The sequence below is a fragment of the Halichoerus grypus genome, chromosome 2, assembly GCF_964656455.1.
Source record: "Halichoerus grypus chromosome 2, mHalGry1.hap1.1, whole genome shotgun sequence".
Taxonomy (NCBI): domain Eukaryota; kingdom Metazoa; phylum Chordata; class Mammalia; order Carnivora; family Phocidae; genus Halichoerus; species Halichoerus grypus.
This window is the reverse complement of record NC_135713.1, coordinates 139,956,668-139,975,975: the sequence shown is the minus strand read 5'-3', so window position 1 is coordinate 139,975,975 and position 19,308 is coordinate 139,956,668. Positions and strand designations below refer to the sequence as shown.

Genomic DNA, 19,308 nt, shown 5'->3' with positions numbered 1-19,308 from the left:
TTCTTTCCACCTTCCTATTGCAGGAAGCAAGGCACACAATGGCTTAGAGATTTCTCTGAAATCATGCCTTAAATTGGCAGAACTGAGAAAGAATAGAATCTTCACTTTTTTTTCCCCCTGAGGTGAGAGTTTTCAGATGCTGGAGGGATGCTAGAGGGAGGTCTCAGAGGGACAATTGGAAGCTCTTTAGAGGCTGAAGCAATGAAAAGATTATGAACAATCCTACCCCCCAGGCCCTGCAAAATGTAATTAAAATAAGAACAGTTATAAACTGTAAAGTAAGAGGAAGTCCAACACAGTTGTGAATTTTCCTATGATGATCATGTGAAGGCATTTTGAAATTTCAAACATCAAATTCTTTATTCTTTATTTAGAAAACAGAGAATGGTTTCCGGTAGCCCTGTTCTAGGATTGTCTACACTTGTCTAGTCTGCATGGGAAGCCCAGCACCATGGGACAGCATGTCTCAGAAAAGATCTTCTCCTCACTCAGGGTTGGATTGTGCTGTTCCTGGCGCCTTCACTCTCATTGTCATGGCATAACAAGCTTTCAGCTCCCATCTTTGTGGGTACCTTCAGCAAACATTTCCTGAGCACAGACCAAAGCAGTGTGCCAAGTGCTGGAGAGACAGAGGTGAAGGAGGCACAAACCCTGTCATCCGCTAGGGGAGAAGGCCCACGCTCACGCAAGAACTACTTCCAGAGTGGGGAAGCATCATCAGATGCATTGCTTCTAGCTCGGTGGATGTCAGCTGAAGCAGAGAGAAGTAAGAACCATGCAAGGAGGGAAGGAGAGTAAAAGCTGTGTTCATAATGGTGAATGGTCTGACTCCCATCTAGTCTCTCATGCCTAGAGCACCAGCCACTTGGCTGTACTCTCCCTTGCTTCTGGGCATTCCCATAGGCTGTTCCCTGTATTGGGGATATCCCTGCTCACCCCACATTCTTCTGACCCTCTCCTTTAGGCCTCAGCTTAAAGGAGGAAGCCTTCGCCAATTTACTCCGACGAGGTTAGCTCTTCTCTGAGTGACCCGGAGATCTGCACTTCTCTATCCTAAAGTCATCACTCTTATGTTACTTCATGTTTGTTTTTCTCACCGAGATTGTTTTAGGAGGGAGATTTACCCCTAAATTCCCAGGCATGCAGGTGCTTAGTAAATAATATCTGCTAAATAAATAGTGAATGAATGCATGAGTACTTGTAGAGAGAAAATAAGAGCAAGAGCTAAACACCATTTAGAAGGCTGTGGAAAACCTTGAATGACTGAAAAAGGTGTTTAGAAGACATGTCCATTTTGGAAGGAAAGTTCTTGGTTAATTTACCTGCAATTTTACGGGTCGTCTTTCCTGAGAAAGCTGACTTTCAGCTTACTCTGCTGGATGCTGAATCCCTCATTGAAAAACAGCTGACTTCGGAGAGTCAGTACCTTTGCATCAGAAGCACGGCTAGTCCACCTAAATTTACTTTCACTGTTCTTAAAATGAAAACTTTTTTTTCACCTATACTTATCCCCTGAATCCTACAGAAATAGCTGGGAGATGGCTGTCCTGTCAAAGCATGAAACGAGACAAATGCAAACACACAAAATCAGCTGCACCTGTTAAACGACATGCCAAGGAGGAGCCCTACCCACGCCCACCCCGTTACCTTGCTAAGTATAGGAGCCCCTGGCGGCCAGGACCTCGAAATGGTTAAGTGCGCACTTTCCCCTCTCACCCCTGCTCACTGGACTGCCTGTTTCTGAGCTGCTGTGATATGATGGATGTGTCTGTCTCCATAGTGAAGTGATTAATAGGCATCTGTGTAGAGCGGACCCGGTGACCACAAAGACAACAAAGCCTCTCTGTGTCCTTTAGAGAAATATGCAGAGGCAAAAAGGAGGATGGACATTTCCTTCACGGCCGAGCCAGAGCGGGTTTCGTGTTGGGCCTGAGAGCTAACAAAGATGGCAAAACACCAAGAAAAGCTCTGGAGTATGATCCCCTAAAAATAAACTCTTGATTTTCCTTTATAGTAAGACAAGCCTGCAATTTCCTTGAAATCCTCATAAGAACTTGGGTGAATGGAATCTAACAACCCAATTTTTCTTGTTTGAAAATCTTATTGCAACAAAATGCCAAGGCTCCCAGCCCCGCAAGGCAGTATGAATGAATGAACTCATCATGGGCCAGGCATCATGGCTACTAACCACAGAGGGCCGGCTGTAATCCCCGTTAAGGAGAGAAGAAAACAAATAGGGGAAAAAGAACTCCTAACTGGAGACAATTTATCCTCAAAGCCACACCGCACCCAGTGGAGACCATACTGAAAATGCAGCGGGAACTCTCTGTAGTTATCTCGGCAGGAAGGAGCCCTCTTCTTGTCTTAGGGCATAACGTGAACCAGATGGCTTAAGAATAAACTGAAGAGCCAGCAGCCGTGGAAATGGGCTCAGAGTTTATAACTCAAACTTTCCTTTTTCTTTTTTTTTTTTTTTTTAACCCCCCTGGCAGGCTGAAGATTTGGTGCCGGGAGGAGCCGTGGTCCTCAGGATTTATCAAGTTAATGGCTGACCAAGGTAGAGGCAGCTTCCCTCAGTTGAGAAGCTAAATTAAAGCTCACATATTGAAATAGTGCTTACTGTGGTTGTCTGGATGAATCCACTTCCAGTTCTGTCACCTTTGAAATCGATGCATTTTTTTTTCTTGTTGTTGGGATGCCATCACAGGCCGAAAAGGGGAGAACGAGCATGAAATTCATTCTGTTTCACATTTTTTAGAGGAGAAACAGCTTAATTTCCCCCTTGTGCCAGGGGGAGTCCTCAGATCTCTGAGGTTTCCCACTTGGCACTGCCCGTGGAGGGCTACACCATTGCATGGATTGAGGTCTAGATTGGGAATCATGATAAGATGATTTTTGAAAGCCATGCCCTGAAATGTGGGGCTGTGGTTGCATGTGTTAGAACTGTCACTCTCTTTGTAAAGGTAATGATTATTTCAGATGGGCAAAGTTTTAGCAGAATTTATGTGGTTTACTTTCCTTCTTTTTGAGGTTTTCTTTCTAATAAGACTGGAAACCCAACATCTAAGCAATTTCTGAAACCAGACAAAGCATTTCTGTTCTCCAACTTCCTAGTCCCATTGTCTTGCTTTGCTCTCTCACAAGGCATCAAAGCTACAAAATGGTGAAGTGGATCTCCCAACTAAAATTTCACTAATATTGTGAAATTCAGGTGATTCTTTGAATCGTTTGCAGTGCTTTGACTTTTTTCCCTACAAAGCAAAGATAAATACGAGGAAGCAGGTCTGTTTGAATACTAAAGCTGCCAACTTAAACTTGCTGGAAATATAGTTCTTGGGATCTGGATTATAGATGAGGCTGGGTGTTAAGTGGTTAAGAACATAAACCTGGAGGTCATAAAGACCGGGCTTTGAGTTTTGGCTTTATAACTAACTAGCTTTGTGACCTTTGGCAAGTCAGTTTCTCTGAGCATCAGTACTATTGATTATGAGACGAGTGTTGTTGGAAGGATTTAATAGGTTAAATAAATGAATGCATGTAAAGCACTTGGCATTGTGCAGGACATTTGTTAATGCCCAATTAATAATGTAATAGAAGGGGCGCCTGGGTGGCTCAGTCGGTTAAGCCTCTGCCTTTGGCTCAGGTCATGACCCCAGGGTCTTGGAATCGAGTCCCGCATTGGGCTCCCTGCTCCAAACTGAATCTGCAGGGAGTCTGCTTCTCCTTCTGCCTCTGTCTCTCTCCCTCTGTCTCTCATGAATAAATGAATAAAATCTTAAAAATAATGTAATAGTATTTCTAGAATTTCTGACAAGTTACCTGCCTTGTACAGGGTCCAAGATAGACTCTTTGAATGAATACTTTGGTAAGGTTTGACTATGTCAGCCAAGAGTAGAAAAGTAAAGATTTAAATGTGAAACAAAATATTAAGAGAATGACCTGACATAAGATAGCCCACGGCAACTTGCAAAGTGTCTTGAATCATTGTTGCTTGGGGCTCCTGGGTGGCTCAGTCAGTTAAGCGTCTGCCTTCGGCTCAGGCCCTGATCTCAGGGTCCTGGGATTGAGCCTGTTGGGCTCCCTGCTCAGCAGGGAGTTTGCTTGTGCTCTCTCTCCCCCTCTCAAATAAATAAATAAATAAATAAACCTTGATCTCAGGGTCCTGGGATTGAGCCTGTTGGGCTCCCTGCTCAGCAGGGAGTTTGCTTGTGCTCTCTCTCCCCCTCTCAAATAAATAAATAAATAAATAAACCTTGATCTCAGGGTCCTGGGATTGAGCCTGTTGGGCTCCCTGCTCAGCAGGGAGTTTGCTTGTGCTCTCTCTCCCCCTCTCAAATAAATAAATAAATAAATAAACCTTGATCTCAGGGTCCTGGGATTGAGCCTGTTGGGCTCCCTGCTCAGCAGGGAGTTTGCTTGTGCTCTCTCTTTCCCTCTTAAATAAATAAATAAATAGATAGATAGATAGATAGATAGATAGATAGATAGATAAATAAAATCTTGTAAAAATTTTAAAAAATTAAAAAAAAATCATTGTGCTCAACATCAGCATCACTGGGAACTTGTTAGAAATACAAATCCTTGGGTCCTACCCAGACTTTCTGAATCAGAATCTCTGGAGTTGGGGTTCATAAATTTGTGTTTGCACAAGCCCACCAGGTGATTCTTATTTTCACTAAAACTTGAGAAATCCTGCCCTTCATGACATGAACGATAGGCCAGAAATCGAATGTTTAAAGGCCAGCCTCAGATACCACCGAGGCATTGTATAGCCAGACCTTCAAAATGATTTCTAGTATAAATAAATAAACGCAGTCCTCCTTGGGGCTCAAAGTCTGAGTCTTTAGTGGGTCTCGGGTATGACAGTTCTTTACTGCAGTTACCATTTCCTGACAAAGATACAAAATTAATGTGATTTTATTGGAAAGACAAACAAATCCCTAACACTTTCCCTTGGTACCTGACAGAAGCTTGACATACGGCCTAAAACACAGTGGCCCTGCTGTAACAGAATCAGCCCAATTTGCTAGAGCCGCAAGCTGTTGGAAAAATGCCTGCGGTTTCTTTATTTGCCCCAGCATGAAGACAGGGAGGGGACTATCTGAGGCTCCCCATCTCTGTCACAGGGGCCATCGGGAGTGGCTGGTGCTGCAGAGCCCACATTACGGCCTAGGTTGGGTCAGCCCAGGCAGCACTGCGCCCCAGGGACAGAAGCAGCAGAGTCCCACTGTGACTAGAGCAGCCTCCTCGAGAGGCCCGCGTATTATGTCATGTCGTCTCGAAATCGACTCCACTCAGACAATGCACAGCCACATCAGGCGACATTTGATAGTGGGTCTGGGCATCTTTCCTCCTTCTGCTTGATCAGACAAGAGAATAAGAAACTCAGAAAGCTTTCTTTTATATTTCTGAATTGAAGAAAGGACTGGAGCTCATTCCCCAAATCCAGGTCCTGCTTTATGATCATGAAAATGCCGAGCCCAACAGCGTACTGCACAGAGCTTAGTGCTTACAGATCTGCTGAGCTGAACTGAATCTGCAAATCCATAGAATTATATAAGACATTTTAAGTTACATTAAATTCCTGCTGTGTGCTTCTAAATCATGCAGTGCAAGACCCATCAGCACTTAGGGTATATTTATTGCCTTAACAAATGTCAGATGATTGTGTCCAGTGTTATCTATTATTTATGAATAACAAGAGGCTGTAGGACTGGAAATGACAAGCTTTAATATGTCCAAAAGGTTAGGCATAATGCGGATTGCTGCCCTATAAACTTCTTGACACTCTTTTCCCTCCTAATAAAGCATTGTCAGTAGTGACCGTAGCGAACTTGCATTATTTCTGTACAGTTCATGACCGCCTCTGCCTTCAGTGAAGACATGTAATTGCAGAAACATATTTAAAAAGAACGCATCCTTTTAAAAATTAGGAAATTTAAAAGTAACTGGAGTGGGAAATTCCTATTATCCCATTAAAAAATGAATCTCTTTCCAAAGATAGTTCCCAGGCTGTAGGCTTATGAGAGCTTAAGAAATATTAATTAAAGATGACAAACCTTCACACTGCCCGTAATTAGCTTTCTGACACCGATTAAGATCCTGTCTACCGTGCACTCGATATATTTGAGAACAGCCATCTACTTTTCACTAGTTTACTTCAGGGCCTTTCTGTAATCGAAGGTGCTGGGAGATTTACAGGTGACGCAGTCTGTGTGGATCTTTTCAGGCCATACGCTTCGCGGGACTTGAACTATTACCTCGCGCGGCCTGTCTCTCCCTGGGACCGGCAGGTGAATACAGCTTTTCCGTCCTCTCTCTTTATGGTAAGGACGTGAATTGTGCATTCTGAGCAACACTTAGAGCTTTCGAGGCCGTGCTCATGTATAATGTCAAGAAAAGAGAAGCCGTCCTCGGGAAATATCCCAGTTCCCACTCTTTGGCCCTTGCTAGGCTCCTTTGTCTATGAACAGTACGGTTTGCAAAGTGAACCTTGTAACAGGCTTTTTTTTTCTTTTTCTTTTTTAAAACTCCAGGAAATGAGGCTATCAGAAAGAAAGCATTGAGATAAAGCTAATATTATTTTTTCATTATTATGCATGATCTAAAATACAAATCGATTCTTTGCAATTTTATTGTTAGGACAAAACAAGTTTTAGAGGAACACCGTAAAGTCGAACCAATTAAAGAGCAAATTTTTAACTACTCCAGATGTTCAGTTAATAAGATCATGCCTAACCTGGTCCCTGTAGTCCTTGAAAGTTCCATTAAGCTGTCAGAAAACTTCGTCACTGTGTGTGTTTTTGTGCAAAAGATAGGAGAGAATGGAAAAAAAGATTGAGGGGAAAGGGCGGCGGCGGGGGGGGGGCATAAAATGAATTCATGTCAAGGGTGATGTGCCTTGAAAAAGTGGCTACAGATGAAAGGTAAGAAGCACGTCTAGAACGTGAATTGATTTGTAAAATACCCTAAGGTTTAAGTTGCTGATTTTAGAAGAAAAAATTCAAGTCTCCATAATCATAATTTCAGCCCTTCATTTGTTTTTTGTTTTTTTGGGTTTTTTTTTGAGAAAATGGATGTTAGGTGAAGAAAAAGGTTTTAGTTGGTATCTCTCTAAAAGAAACTTTAAATATTGGTGTGTAGATGCCGGCAGGCAGGGAGATGAAGCAGCTTCCTACATGGCTGACATTTAACTTTTTTTTTTTTCCATCTACCCTTTCCACAATAATCTCATCAAGACCTTAGATAAATTCAGCAAGTTGTCAGGAGGATACAAAATTAATTAGATCAAATCTACATCTCTGGCCCACGGCTGAGAGAACAATTACAGCCTTCCACGTGGGCTGCTCAGTCCGAGCCCCTCCTGCAGAGCGCACGCTCACATCATCCGTCCCGAAAGCCCGGCACCTGGCCTGCTTCCTCGGCTATTCAAACAGATTCTTCTGGTAGGTGACAGGGCAATATTAATCTAGTAAAAATACATGGTGGCGCCCTGGATTATATTAGTGTTTCTTTCTCGGGCTCCCCCGATTTCAGAGTCTGATCTGGATGAAAACTGTGCTGTGCATCCCGGTGTTTTAACTAGAGAGACAGAGAAGACCAAAATTGGAGTTGAGCTGGTTGGCTTGGAGCTTTACCTAGGATAGAGCTCATAGCTTGGCAAGGAGCATCTACCAGGGAAATGCCAGCAGACACTTTAGATCTAAAACAGATGTAAAGTTCCATTTCCCAAACTTACTGTATATATGTAACCAATAGCCTAATATTATTGAATGATCCATTTGTTACATGTCTGTCATCCTCTTGATCTCCGTCTTTCCCTCCCTCCCACGCTCCTTTCATCCCTTTTTCCCACCCATCCACTTTCCTATCCCCCACTGCCCACAGCTACAGCCCAAAGCCCTTAGCATAACTTTGAAGGCTCCAGACTACCATTTCAATCTCAGGTCTCATCGTGGCCCTCCAAATACTCCATCACCTTAGTCACAGCACACTCTGCCTTACACTCTGTACTCTCCTAGCCTCCTGTCCTGGTCATGTGGCTTATTTAGCTTGCAACGGCCTTTTTCCCCCTCTTATCCTTCAAGACTTTGCAAGGCCTTTCCCTCAGATCCCAGCTTGGACCTGAGTTGTGTCTCCCTCCCTCCTGTCTCAGAGCTCCACCGGCCCCTCTTTCCTATACTCCTCTTACTCAGACTTCACTCTGCCTCACTGGCTAGCCAGGAGGCCCCGGTGAATCTGATTTCCTTGACTTGAAGACTTATGTGGAATTCAGATCAGTATCCACTGTAACACTCAGTTCCTAGATAGTACCTTCTGGCTAAATGTTTGTTGAATGCATGAAGAAAGAAAGGTTGCTGTTTTGCTTTTCTTTGAGCTGGGGTTATTGTCACCATTATTAAACATATTTTCTAGTGCTTTCTGGATTCTAGTTAATCTCCTTCAAAGCCATGGAAATGAGAAATGGAAAAAAAGGGCAGCCATATAATTAAAGAAGAAAAAAAATAACATATTAGGTTAACATAACAGTTGATAAAAACCTGAGGTTAAATAAAATTAGAACCAATAGTTTTAACCATGCCCTTGTTTTAGGAACGGTTTGATTTCTTAGCCTTTCTCACTTAAAAGTGGCATTTGAGGGGCGCCTGGGTGGCTCAGTTGGTTAAGCTCTGACTCTTGCTTTTGGCTCAGGTCTGATCTCAGGGTGGTGAGATCAAGCCGCCTTGGGCTCTGTGCTCAGCAGGGAGTCTGCTTGTCCCTCTCCCTCTGCCCCTCCCACTGCTGTGCTCGCGCTCTCTCTCAAAAAGTGGCATTTGAATGCGTGCATTCAGTGATAATCTTTTAAATTACTCTATAACATTTCAAATGCATGTATAACTTCTAGTGATAATTTTCTGATATTTTTTACAGAATGAAATTTTTACTTTAATTCCTCTTCTATGGGTTATTCTAGGGTTTTCTAAGAGTTGAAGGGTAGAAGTAATCTAGAGATTAGATTTTATGTACTCAATGAAGAAATTATCAGCAGTCTTTTCCAGCAGGATTGCCAGGAAGCAAGTACGCAGAACATCCAGTTAAGTTTCAACTTCAGCGGAATAATAATGTTTCAAGTATAAGTATATCTCATGCAATCTGTGGGACATACTTACACTAAGAAGTATTCATGGCAAATTTAACTAGGAATTCTGTATTTAATCTAGTAACCTCACTCTGCCACCCCTAAATAATGTGCTTCTAATGATTCCCGCAAATATTCTTTGGACCCGTCTACACTTTGGAGATTAAAATAACAGAGAGTAACAAGACTGACTCTGAACCTTTATGGGGCCAGTGTACCATAATTTACAAATTGAAATACTCATGGACTCAATTTCAAAAATCGTATCTTCGTTTTCATCAGCGGCAGCAGTAGCAACTTTAGATACTGTTTGTGAACTTTGAAGGATCGCTTTCCTCTAACACTCAAAACAGAAATAAGTGAACTGAATTAATTCGGAACGGTTGTTGGAACAACAGCAGTCAGTCCCGGTCTCTTTAGTGTTCCTGGGCTCTGCGCATGCCCACTCCTACCTGGTCCAGTCGGAGGGGGGGAATTGTGGGGTGGGAGGTGCAGCCTCTTGCCCCGCCCCCTGGCAGTCTCCCCACCAGACCGAACCCTTTTCTCTGAATTCTCCAAGACTGCCCCACCATCACATTTAAAAAATGGCTGTGATACTATAGGTTTTACAAATAAAAGCTATGCAAATTATCAAGGGCTTCGTCTTTTTGAAACTAAGTTAAGGCTGTTCCACAAAAGCCTGAGTTTGGCAGCATTTCCACAAAACCTTAAAATACGAACCCTGCACCAAACAGACCTCACTTCCCTCCGCCATCCTCCTCCCTGTCCAGGGGCATGTGACGGCCACAACACTGGTGCTGAAGGGAAGGCTAAAGAAAAGGGTCTGAGAAACCACCTTCTAAGGCTGTGTCCTTGACATCAGCCAAGCTGCCTGAGTCGTCTAATGCCCTTTCCTAAAGTCCGCTGCGCATACTTTTGCCTCGTTCACACAGGCAGTGGTGGCCCGAAAGGCTTTTCGGTGCACTTTCTTGTCTACGTGTGCTTCATCTGTCTGGCGGTTTGCTGTTTCTTGGATAGAAACCGTGTCTATCTCTAGTGTAGCCTCTAACTCCTTATTGGCATCCCATACTGTGCTGTGGAGCCAGTAATAAATTTTGCTTGAGATGCCTCAGAAAACATTTTTGTTATGGTAATGGTACTGAGGAAACGGTAGAGAAAATCTGGCCCAAGTATAGGAGTCAGGAAAAGAAGAGAAGCTTGTTTTTCTTCCTTTACTCTTGTCATCACTAGTAATTTTCTTTGTATGTAGGATCACCTATGTGAGACTTGATAGGAGCCAAGAAGTGACTTTCCCCGTTGAGAGAATCAGGGCACTTTAAAATCCCCAATCCATTAGATTTTAAGCATCAGAGGTTGTTAAAATGCTAGCGCCATCGGGGCCTGGCTCCCTGATCTATACTGCTCACCTAAAATTGGATTTCTCAGCTTGTTAATGAGGAAAGCCTGGCTATGAGCATTTGAGGCTCAGAATAGGTAGAGTTTGAATGAGTGCGAAGGGAAAAAGGGGTCAGGCGTAGGTTACTGCCAGGTTAGGGGAACACACTGTATCATGAGTCCATACCGATAACGGAAAAGGAGACAGGCCCCAGAAATACCAAAGGTCAGCTTTCCCTCGGCCACAGCTTGGGGAATCACTAGCTGCCGGTATCCTTGGGTGCTCACTGCTGGTCTGGAGAAGAATCTCACCAGATGCTTAACAAGACTAGAATGAGTAATTTCCTTTTAACCTAAGTCCATTTTATTCTCAACTCCTACTTGACCAAAGTTCCTATCCCCAGTCACAAAGGTCAGTAGTTGGAAGAGATGTCACAAGAGCCCTAGATCATATCATTGCAACACGCGGAGCCCGGCCCACAGAAGCATGGCGGTTATTAAGTCGTGTTCTTCCAAATGCCAGAAGCCAGGTTTGGGTAGTAGTTGAATCCTCACTGGACTCCTGTAATTGCTCGAGGCCAGAGTTACCCAAACTTTAGTCATTCAACTTCCAATACTACAGTTTTAGTGATACCAGTGAGTCTTACCTACCATACTACATAGTAATTTTATCCCCTGTACTTCCGGCATTTGCAGTTACTTCATATTTATTTAAATTACCTTTAAAATGTATTTCAAGTAGAAACTTTGTCATAAATGGGGGGGAAAGTGTCACTATTCGTAGATAGAAGGTAACCATAAAAAAGTAACTGAAAGCAAAACCGCTTTAATCCCAGCTAGCTCTAGCTGCACGGCAAAGCCCCCAGTCTAAAGCCTGTTTATTCTTGTCAGGGTGGGGTAGTAGCAAGTCAGGGGAGTCGTTACCGGTAAAGCACCAAACTGAGACTTTTCCCTTGACATAACCAAGAAGACTGAAAGAGAAATGAAAAGGGCATGGCCTTCCATCACAGGATTCAGTATTCTTGAAGGCCGTGATGTCCCAAACCACCTAAATCCCGTCCTGTAAGGAGCCGCCTGTCCTACTGGGAGGCCCTACTTCTGTAGGCTACACTGCGTTGGAGGAATCGTTGATACACTCTGTGATCTAGAAAATTCGATTCAGGATTGTTCATGAAGTATGGACAACATACTCATCACCATACTTGACAGACCTTATGAATCTTACTGCAATATTATTTCCCAAAGTAAAAAGTGCTTACACAAATAGCTTGTGCATTGATTAAAATATATTCAACATTTACTGTATGTTTTAGTTTAAATTATTCATTTGATATCTGATTTAAATTCTGTTTCTGTATCTTTTTCTTGTCTGCAATGTGTATATATCCTCTTGACTAAATATAATTGATAGTATCTCACTTTAAAGATTTCCCAAAATATATAAGCATACTACAGCGCTGGCATTTCCAATCAAATGGGAACATCTTTGTATATATTGACCATTTTATCTGTTTTCTGACAGCTCACAGGAACTCTATAAAGTCTGAAGTAGGGGATTTTCTTCTGTTCTGATTTATTGTGTCCTAACAGCAGTGGTCAGCATTTACATTTTATATTTATGCTCTACAGCTCTCTTGGCAGATCAGTACATGGCTAATTTCCTCACATATCTTGCAGTCTTCTTGGAAATCAGGTTTTATGGTATTATTACTTTTGGTCAGAAATGAGAGGCACAAGAGTGGCTATTAATTTTCAGTATTGCTTAACCTAAAAAAGAAAGCTCTTATTTCTTTTGCTGTGGGAAGAGAGGTGGGGGGAGACAAGCCAGATCTAAAAATATAGTGGATTTTCTTTCTTATTCATATGTAATTAGAGCCCCTTTGTAACTACTCATTACCACCTCAATAGTTATAGGATGAATAAATAATATATATTTTTAAATGTGGCAAAACCAAGAAAGAAGTAGCCAGGGCTGCATCCAGTTTATCAACTTGGTGATTAAAGGGCTGGCTAGAGGCTCCAGACATCTAGGGACCCAGAGATAAAACAGAGCAGTTGGCTGTGTTTTTACTAATGAATCTAGGGCTTGAAAGATATCAGGCAATTTTAAAGAAAAGCAGCAAGGACAAGAGACATTAGACAAGGCCAGTAGGGTAACGAAGGGCAAGGCCAGTTACTGAGAGAGAAAATTACTTCATTTTCGGTGATAATGCTTCTGTGAGCCTTACGGGCCTCTTCTCACGCTTTGTTAGTATGACTGTCTATGTACATACAACATCAGAATGCTCCTCACAGTGTAGAAGGAAAGAGCCTTGGAACATTCCACAGAAGGGCAGAGGGCTTGGGTCTATTATTTGGAAAGGGGGAGGCTGAGAACAATGGTAGCAGAAGGGGGTTAGATTGCAAGGTGAGGATTGGTGCTTTGACAGAATGTGAAGAACGTACAGGATTAAATTGAGACGAAAGACAACAGCAAGGAAAAGAAAGAAAAAGGCAAGCAAACATACTCTGGAAATGCAGGATTGTCTGGAGGATGTCGTGGGACAGAGAGTGGGGCCGGCCCAGTGGTGGTCAGCAAATCTGCAGGGCAGAGCTGTGGGCTCCTCGGCTCACTGGCCTCTTACTTAGCAGCCAAATTAAAAAAAAAAAAAAGAAGGCATGGGGCACTTGACTCCTCCTCAGCAAGCTGGTGAGCGGGACACATTTTCTGCTTAGTGGGGAAATGTGTGATATTTTAGGAACAATTCCAGAGTATATTTAGCTCCTAAAGCTGGGGCACACAAATGTCACATTCCCATGAGACAATCGACCCAGTGAAAAGAGCACCCGCCAGAGGCCCTCGCAGAACCCATGAAACTCTCGCATCCCAGGAGATGCTGTGCACGTGGATGTGACATCATTAAGCACCCACATCAGGAAATGAAAAGAAGCGAGGAGATCACAGACTGGGCTAAGCTGAGGGACGTCATCATGAGTCAGCAAAGAAACAAGACTTTTCCAACGGAATCACGCCATCACCAAGTCATACCACACAGTGCTTAGCAAAACAGAACAGAAGTTGAAAATAAATCATGAACATTAAACAGAAAAACAATTCAGAGCAAAATGGAAATTAAAATCATAAAAATCATGGCAAAAGGAACATTAAGCTACATTTTGTTTTTGAAAAATTTTTCTGCATAACAACCCATTGTCATTGCCCCATCAAATACATACTCAATTGTCAAAAACCCAACTCGAATTTGACGGGGCAAGGCAAGGAGTTAATAGCACAGGAACAGTGATCATGGTGAACACCCATGCGGTCCCCTCTGCCACCATTGTTTGACAGTTTGTAGACTGCTTCCAGCTTTGTCAATATTCATAATAAGACCCAAGAGAACGAACAGTGCCGAATTTTAAAATGATCTGTCAAAGTGTTAATTGGACTCTTTGATAACCTCCATCCCTTGGGGGAGTTAACAACTGGAGGATTCATGCCACCCGTCTCAGTGAAGTGAAGAGAAAATGATTGTAACCAACAGCTAGCGATCTGGTTGACATACTTAATGCTTTATTGGAACGGCTGTTTGGTTTTTCAGAAAGTCACGGTGGCCAAACACCAACTGATTTCACGGAGCTGTCTCTTCTGGAGAACTCGGCCAAGACCAACACATCTGCGGTCTGGAGCCACACATAACAAATAATGGCACATGGTAGGGCTTGTGGCCCACCGTGGTAGTTCTGTCCCATCACCCATGAGCCTGGCGCGCTCGCAGAACGGTAAGAGCAGGGATGCCGCCAGCTTCAGGAGGCTGCCGAGGCAGAAGCCACTCTTTTTAAGATCTGGGGCAGGGAATATGAATCAGAAGTTCTAGAGGAATAAGAAAATTGATTTTTGAGGGGACACGCTCCGGAACAAGTTACAAGGGCTACACCTTCGCATTGCGGCTTGGCCCACACAGCAGCGGAGGTGAGTCGCAAAAGAGAGGGTGAGGGTCTAGCGTGTGGGGCTGCCTGGCCAACAGTCTCTCAAAGTAAACATGGAAATACGTACATAGAAAACCCCACGGCGGGGACACGACAGAGACTGGCCTCCAAGGGTCACAGTGGCTAACTGGGCTTTTCAGTCTCTGATTTACAAGACTGTTTTTTGGACAAGCAGCTGCAACTAAAGTAGGATGTGTTACCAGAAGCAGCCACTGGTGAGAAAAGAGAGGACATTTCCTGTCTCTAGTTGAGCAAAGAAAGCAGGGGAGAATTTAGGACAGTTCACAGTAGAGTCCCTTTCATGGAGCGCAGCTTCCTTTCCGTTTTAAATGCATAGCAATTCTGCTTGATTAAATAACATATTTTTGTCTTAGCTGTTGTCCTCAAAGGGCAGTTACAGTACATTGCAGGATGACAGCTCTGTTCACATTCAGCACCATGCATGAGGGAGGGATGCTACGGGCCAGTAAAGACTCTGTCCTGCTCTCTCTCCATTCACACATTGAGCGGGTCTTTGCTTGGATTACGTGCACGTGCCAAGGCTGGCCCTGCATTCCATCCCGTTGTGGAATGGGAAAGGAGGACCCAGAATCACAGAATGAGCTCAGAGGAGTGGAGAGGGATCTGCTTTGGGCCAAGCCGCACCTCTTTTGGACGGAGGGAGCTGAGAGGATGTGTTATTTGTTTTGTGTGTTTTCTCCTTGATCGGGGAATAATTGAGGATCAAGCCGAGCACAGAGGACTGGATTGCAGTCTTTTCTGAGACGCTCTCAATCAGTGTGTTGGAGGTTCCTCGAACGCTGCTACGATGCAGCTGGAAGCAGTTACACGGTCCTCCTCACTTTTCCCTCCCTCTCCCCCCAGAGGAAGAGGCATTTCCAAGGCCTTACCCTTCTTGTCTTGGTGATTACGGGAAGACACCGCCCCCAAAGAGTCTGTCCTGTCAGGTGAATCGAGCAGATCCTTCCAGTCCAGCATTCCTGCCCTAGACTCATACCCCTCTTGAGACGCCGCATCTGACGTGGTGGTGCTGGGCAAGAGGGAACTGGAGTGCCCTGTTTGCATCACAAATACAGTTAGGCAAAACATCGCAGGAGACCCCCACATTCCCTTTGCTCAGAGGCCAGGAGGGGGACCCCCAAGCTGGCCGTAGGACTGAAAGGAGATTGCCCTAGAAATAACAGGCTTGGGGGCTGGGGTTCCGCAGAAGACTCCCTGCCCTTGCAGTTAGAGGATGAAGGGCCAGATCCTATCTCTGCTGCTTGCTGGGTGAGCCTGGAGATTCACTTAATCTCTCTGGGCCTTGATTCTCCTGGTGCACAAGATGGGGATGATGTCACTTACCTCCCTGTGTGGGGAGGATAAAGTGACATCATGGCAAAAGTACCCAGCGGTGTCTGACATAGCACGTGCTCAAGAAATACCGGGGTCCTTCTCTGGCATTCCCACGGCACCACTAAAGGCAGGATGTGCCCACGCTGGGCGACTCCATTTGTGACTGATGGGGCAGGTGGATAGTAGTGGATGAGCCTCTCACCTCTTGCCTCTTAGAAGCAACTCAGCGGTCCCAAGCCCTTCCCACCGAGCCTTTCTCAAGGTGTGTCTAGTTTTCAACTTCAGCTCAACTTCACAGGTTCCCCATTTCTAAGAGAAGTGATGGCATTCTCAAGGGAGCTGCTCCCACCACCGCTTCCCTGGAATGGCAGCCTCAGCCGCCCCATGTTGCCATGACTATGCCTTCCGCGTCTTGTTCTGGCAAAGTCAGTCCCATGGTTTATGACTCATACTTGGGAGAGGTTGTTCTTGAGGCCATGATTCAGATTAGAAAGGGATAGCTTTTTGAGATCCAGAGGAGCCTACCAGAGGATGGCATCAGGAAAAGAATGGCCAGGTTGGGAGTTATGGCAGAAACTCTGGATTCTTCCTATGAACACATTCCTAAGCTTTCCTGCCAGCATCCTGCAAGGTTAAATACAGGTTACACCAGGTGCTTTGATGTCAACTGTCACAGTGGTTTAAAGGAAGCCTCACTACCTCTTCTCTCCGGTAGAAATAAAATTTAACCTGTGATTTTCCATTAGCGTCTTTGGCTCGTTAAACCATCTTAGCTCTAGCAGCCTCTTGAACAATGTTTGAAAAGACATCAAGGCAACTTCTGTGAATGTGGAAACAGTGCTTCTGGTAGAAAGGAGGGCAGATTCACAAGTGGCAGCCTTGGGCTGTGATCACCATGTATGTGATAAATAAAATACTGGTGACCAGAAAGAAAGATCACAATGATCAATGAATTGCGTTCTTCTTTATTAGTTATTATAATAAGTTGGGTTCCCAGGAGACTCCAGTGCTGCACGTAACAGACAACCTTTGTAAAGAAGACCTCAGGAGAAAGAGAAGCCAGCTGGGTCACCTACATTCTAATGATTTCTGTGGAAGCACCACTCTTAAATGCCCCCACCGCACTTGGGTGACATTTAAGAAACCTCCTTCTGTGTAGTTTGTTCTCCTCCACGCAGCTTCAAACATTGGCTTTGGTGCACATAGTCTGGTTTCTATCCAGCTGTTAGGAACATGTTCATTTACAACTCAAGAATGCTTGCATCTAGACTGTCTGTTTTTACATTCCTGGGTTTCATAGCTCATCTCTTAATACTGATAAGGGAACAGGAGTAGCGAAATTAAGCCGGACTTGGAAATGCAGAATTTCTCTTACTTCTTTTTTGCTTATATCGCGGTCTGAAAGAGAGCCTCTGTTTCCTACTCCTGAATTCTGCACCGCTCTTATGCAATATATGGTCAGCCTAAGAGAGAATTCAGCACCCAGCCTAGGCAAACCATTAGAAATCGCTTCGTAGGGAGTTAGAAGGGGCGGGGGGGGGGGGGGGCGGTGGTGGTGGTGGTGGTGGCGGGGAACGAAACCCTTTTCTCCAAGTAGCAAGAATTTTTTACCTGAATTGATAACGCATTTTGAGTACTTTCAATTTAACTGTGTTCAAGGGGCAGTTTTATGGTAATGCTGTAAGTATGGTTTAGGGAGAACGTTTCTTAATACGGTAATCTAGGGGAAATATATGCCTAAGGGACACATTCTCCATCGAAAGATTTCCTGGACCATATGCTGCAAATACATGGAAAACTCATTTGTAATGGAAAGCTATGGCTATGAGAGGAAATTAATGTGGACCAGATGGTAGTTAGGTAGGAAAATGCTTTACACAAATGTGAGAAATCAGCTCCTTCCTATTGCTCAAGTGTTAGTCTTAATACCCACCACATCCCCATTTTCTATATGTAAATCTAGAGAAACCATGCATCTGATGTACTCAGAATTAAAGGAAAAAACTGAGCAGCCTGAGGTTTGTATTCTTTTAAACTTATGCTTGAGGATAGGCAACATGTGTCACCGGTGAAATCACACAATCGGAGAAAGCAATACCTGATTCTCAAAAATTTTAGAACCGCCTCGTAAGAGCACGATTAACCAGCAGTCTTTAGTTTGAAATCAAAGAGGCATGTTATTATTACTACTTCTCCAAGCTTAAAATGTTAAAAGGGAGTCGCTTATGTTCTTTCTTAACATCTGATTCTATAGGCTGTACCATTTGTGCATTCCCTAGGAGACTCTGTGACCAAAATAATGCTACACAAATAGGCATTTATTTGTAGGTATGGTATTACAGGTCAGTAGATTTGGAGCCTATGATTTTGTCTTGTTAATCCATTATGAAAGGTCATATTTTAATCAGTGGAGCTTATGATGTGTTCTTTTTTTTTTTTTTTTAAGTAATCAATCTCTCCATCTAATGTGGGGCTCGAACTCACGACCCTGAGATCAGGAGTCGCACACTCTGCTGACTGAGCCAGCCAGGCGCCCCTGATGTATTATTCTTATAATATGCAAAGAAATAGATTTTAGAAGTTAAATTTAATATGCATCATATTGTTTCTCTGTATCTACAAGTCTTTGTGATTCCAGAGATTAGAGACACTTCAAACCACTGTTACCTATTAGCAATGGTTGTAGCCAATTAGACACAAAACAAGAGACACTTAATCAGTACAAGAGAGGGAGAGAGAAGGAAAACAGGGTCCAATTCACTAAAAGGGGTTCTTGCATATGTGAACTGCTATTGCACAGAACTTTTGCCAAGCAGAGAGATTGCATGATTTATCGTAAAGATTCCTTTTTCTGAGTTAGGCAGTTCGAGTTTTACGGCTCTCTCTCTGCACTCAGCCACTGAACATTTTAGGGGGGACGTGCAAAGGACACAGCTAGGGACAGTGGGTGCATTTTGGACTTTGTGGTTGGCTTCCTAGTCTATATCCGTGTTCATACAAATAGCAATTTGGTCTTTCCTTTGATGGTAGAAATTCTACACTGTAGTAGGCACTCAACACGTATTTGCTGAGTGAATTAATGAAATCTGTTCTAGGTTTTTAACTCCAAAATAAGCATCTCTTGGAATAGTTTGTGAAAAGAAAGTCTCCCGTGTTTTCGTAAGTACTGTCTGGACCAATTCTTATTTTGGTGGTCAATCATCTAACAACTTGACACTGGACAGATTTAGCCTAAAATGGATAGGATCATTAGGTGAAAGGAAAATTCTACCTCTTCTTTAGTTTCATCACAGAAGCCACTGATCAACAGCTGAGGGCGAACAGGCATCATGCCTTAAAATGTTAACATGGAGGAATTAGTAAGTTCCTTTCCCTTTGTAAAGGAAATAGGAGAGATCCATAGATTGGAGGGTGACTTTTTCTTCCTAAAAAGCATCCCATCGTTTAACTATTCTTTCTATATGAGAAATTACCTGGGAGTTAAAATTGGTCTTCGTCCAATTGATGAATGC

At 43.5% G+C, this 19,308-nt stretch overlaps 1 protein-coding gene across 3 annotated transcripts in view; it reads right to left on the bottom strand.

The window, feature by feature from the left end:
* SEMA6A (semaphorin 6A) overlaps positions 1-19,308 on the bottom strand; it is a 123,612-nt gene that overhangs the window by 6,281 nt on the left and 98,023 nt on the right. For 2 of the 3 annotated variants that reach the window (XM_036074826.2, XM_036074827.2), the window contains one exon: positions 15,352-15,516. The exons of the other annotated variant lie outside the window; for it this stretch is intronic. In XM_036074826.2, the coding sequence (XP_035930719.1) occupies positions 15,352-15,516 (165 nt within the window). The remainder of the gene's footprint in view (positions 1-15,351; positions 15,517-19,308) is intronic. 3 annotated transcript variants of the gene reach the window in all.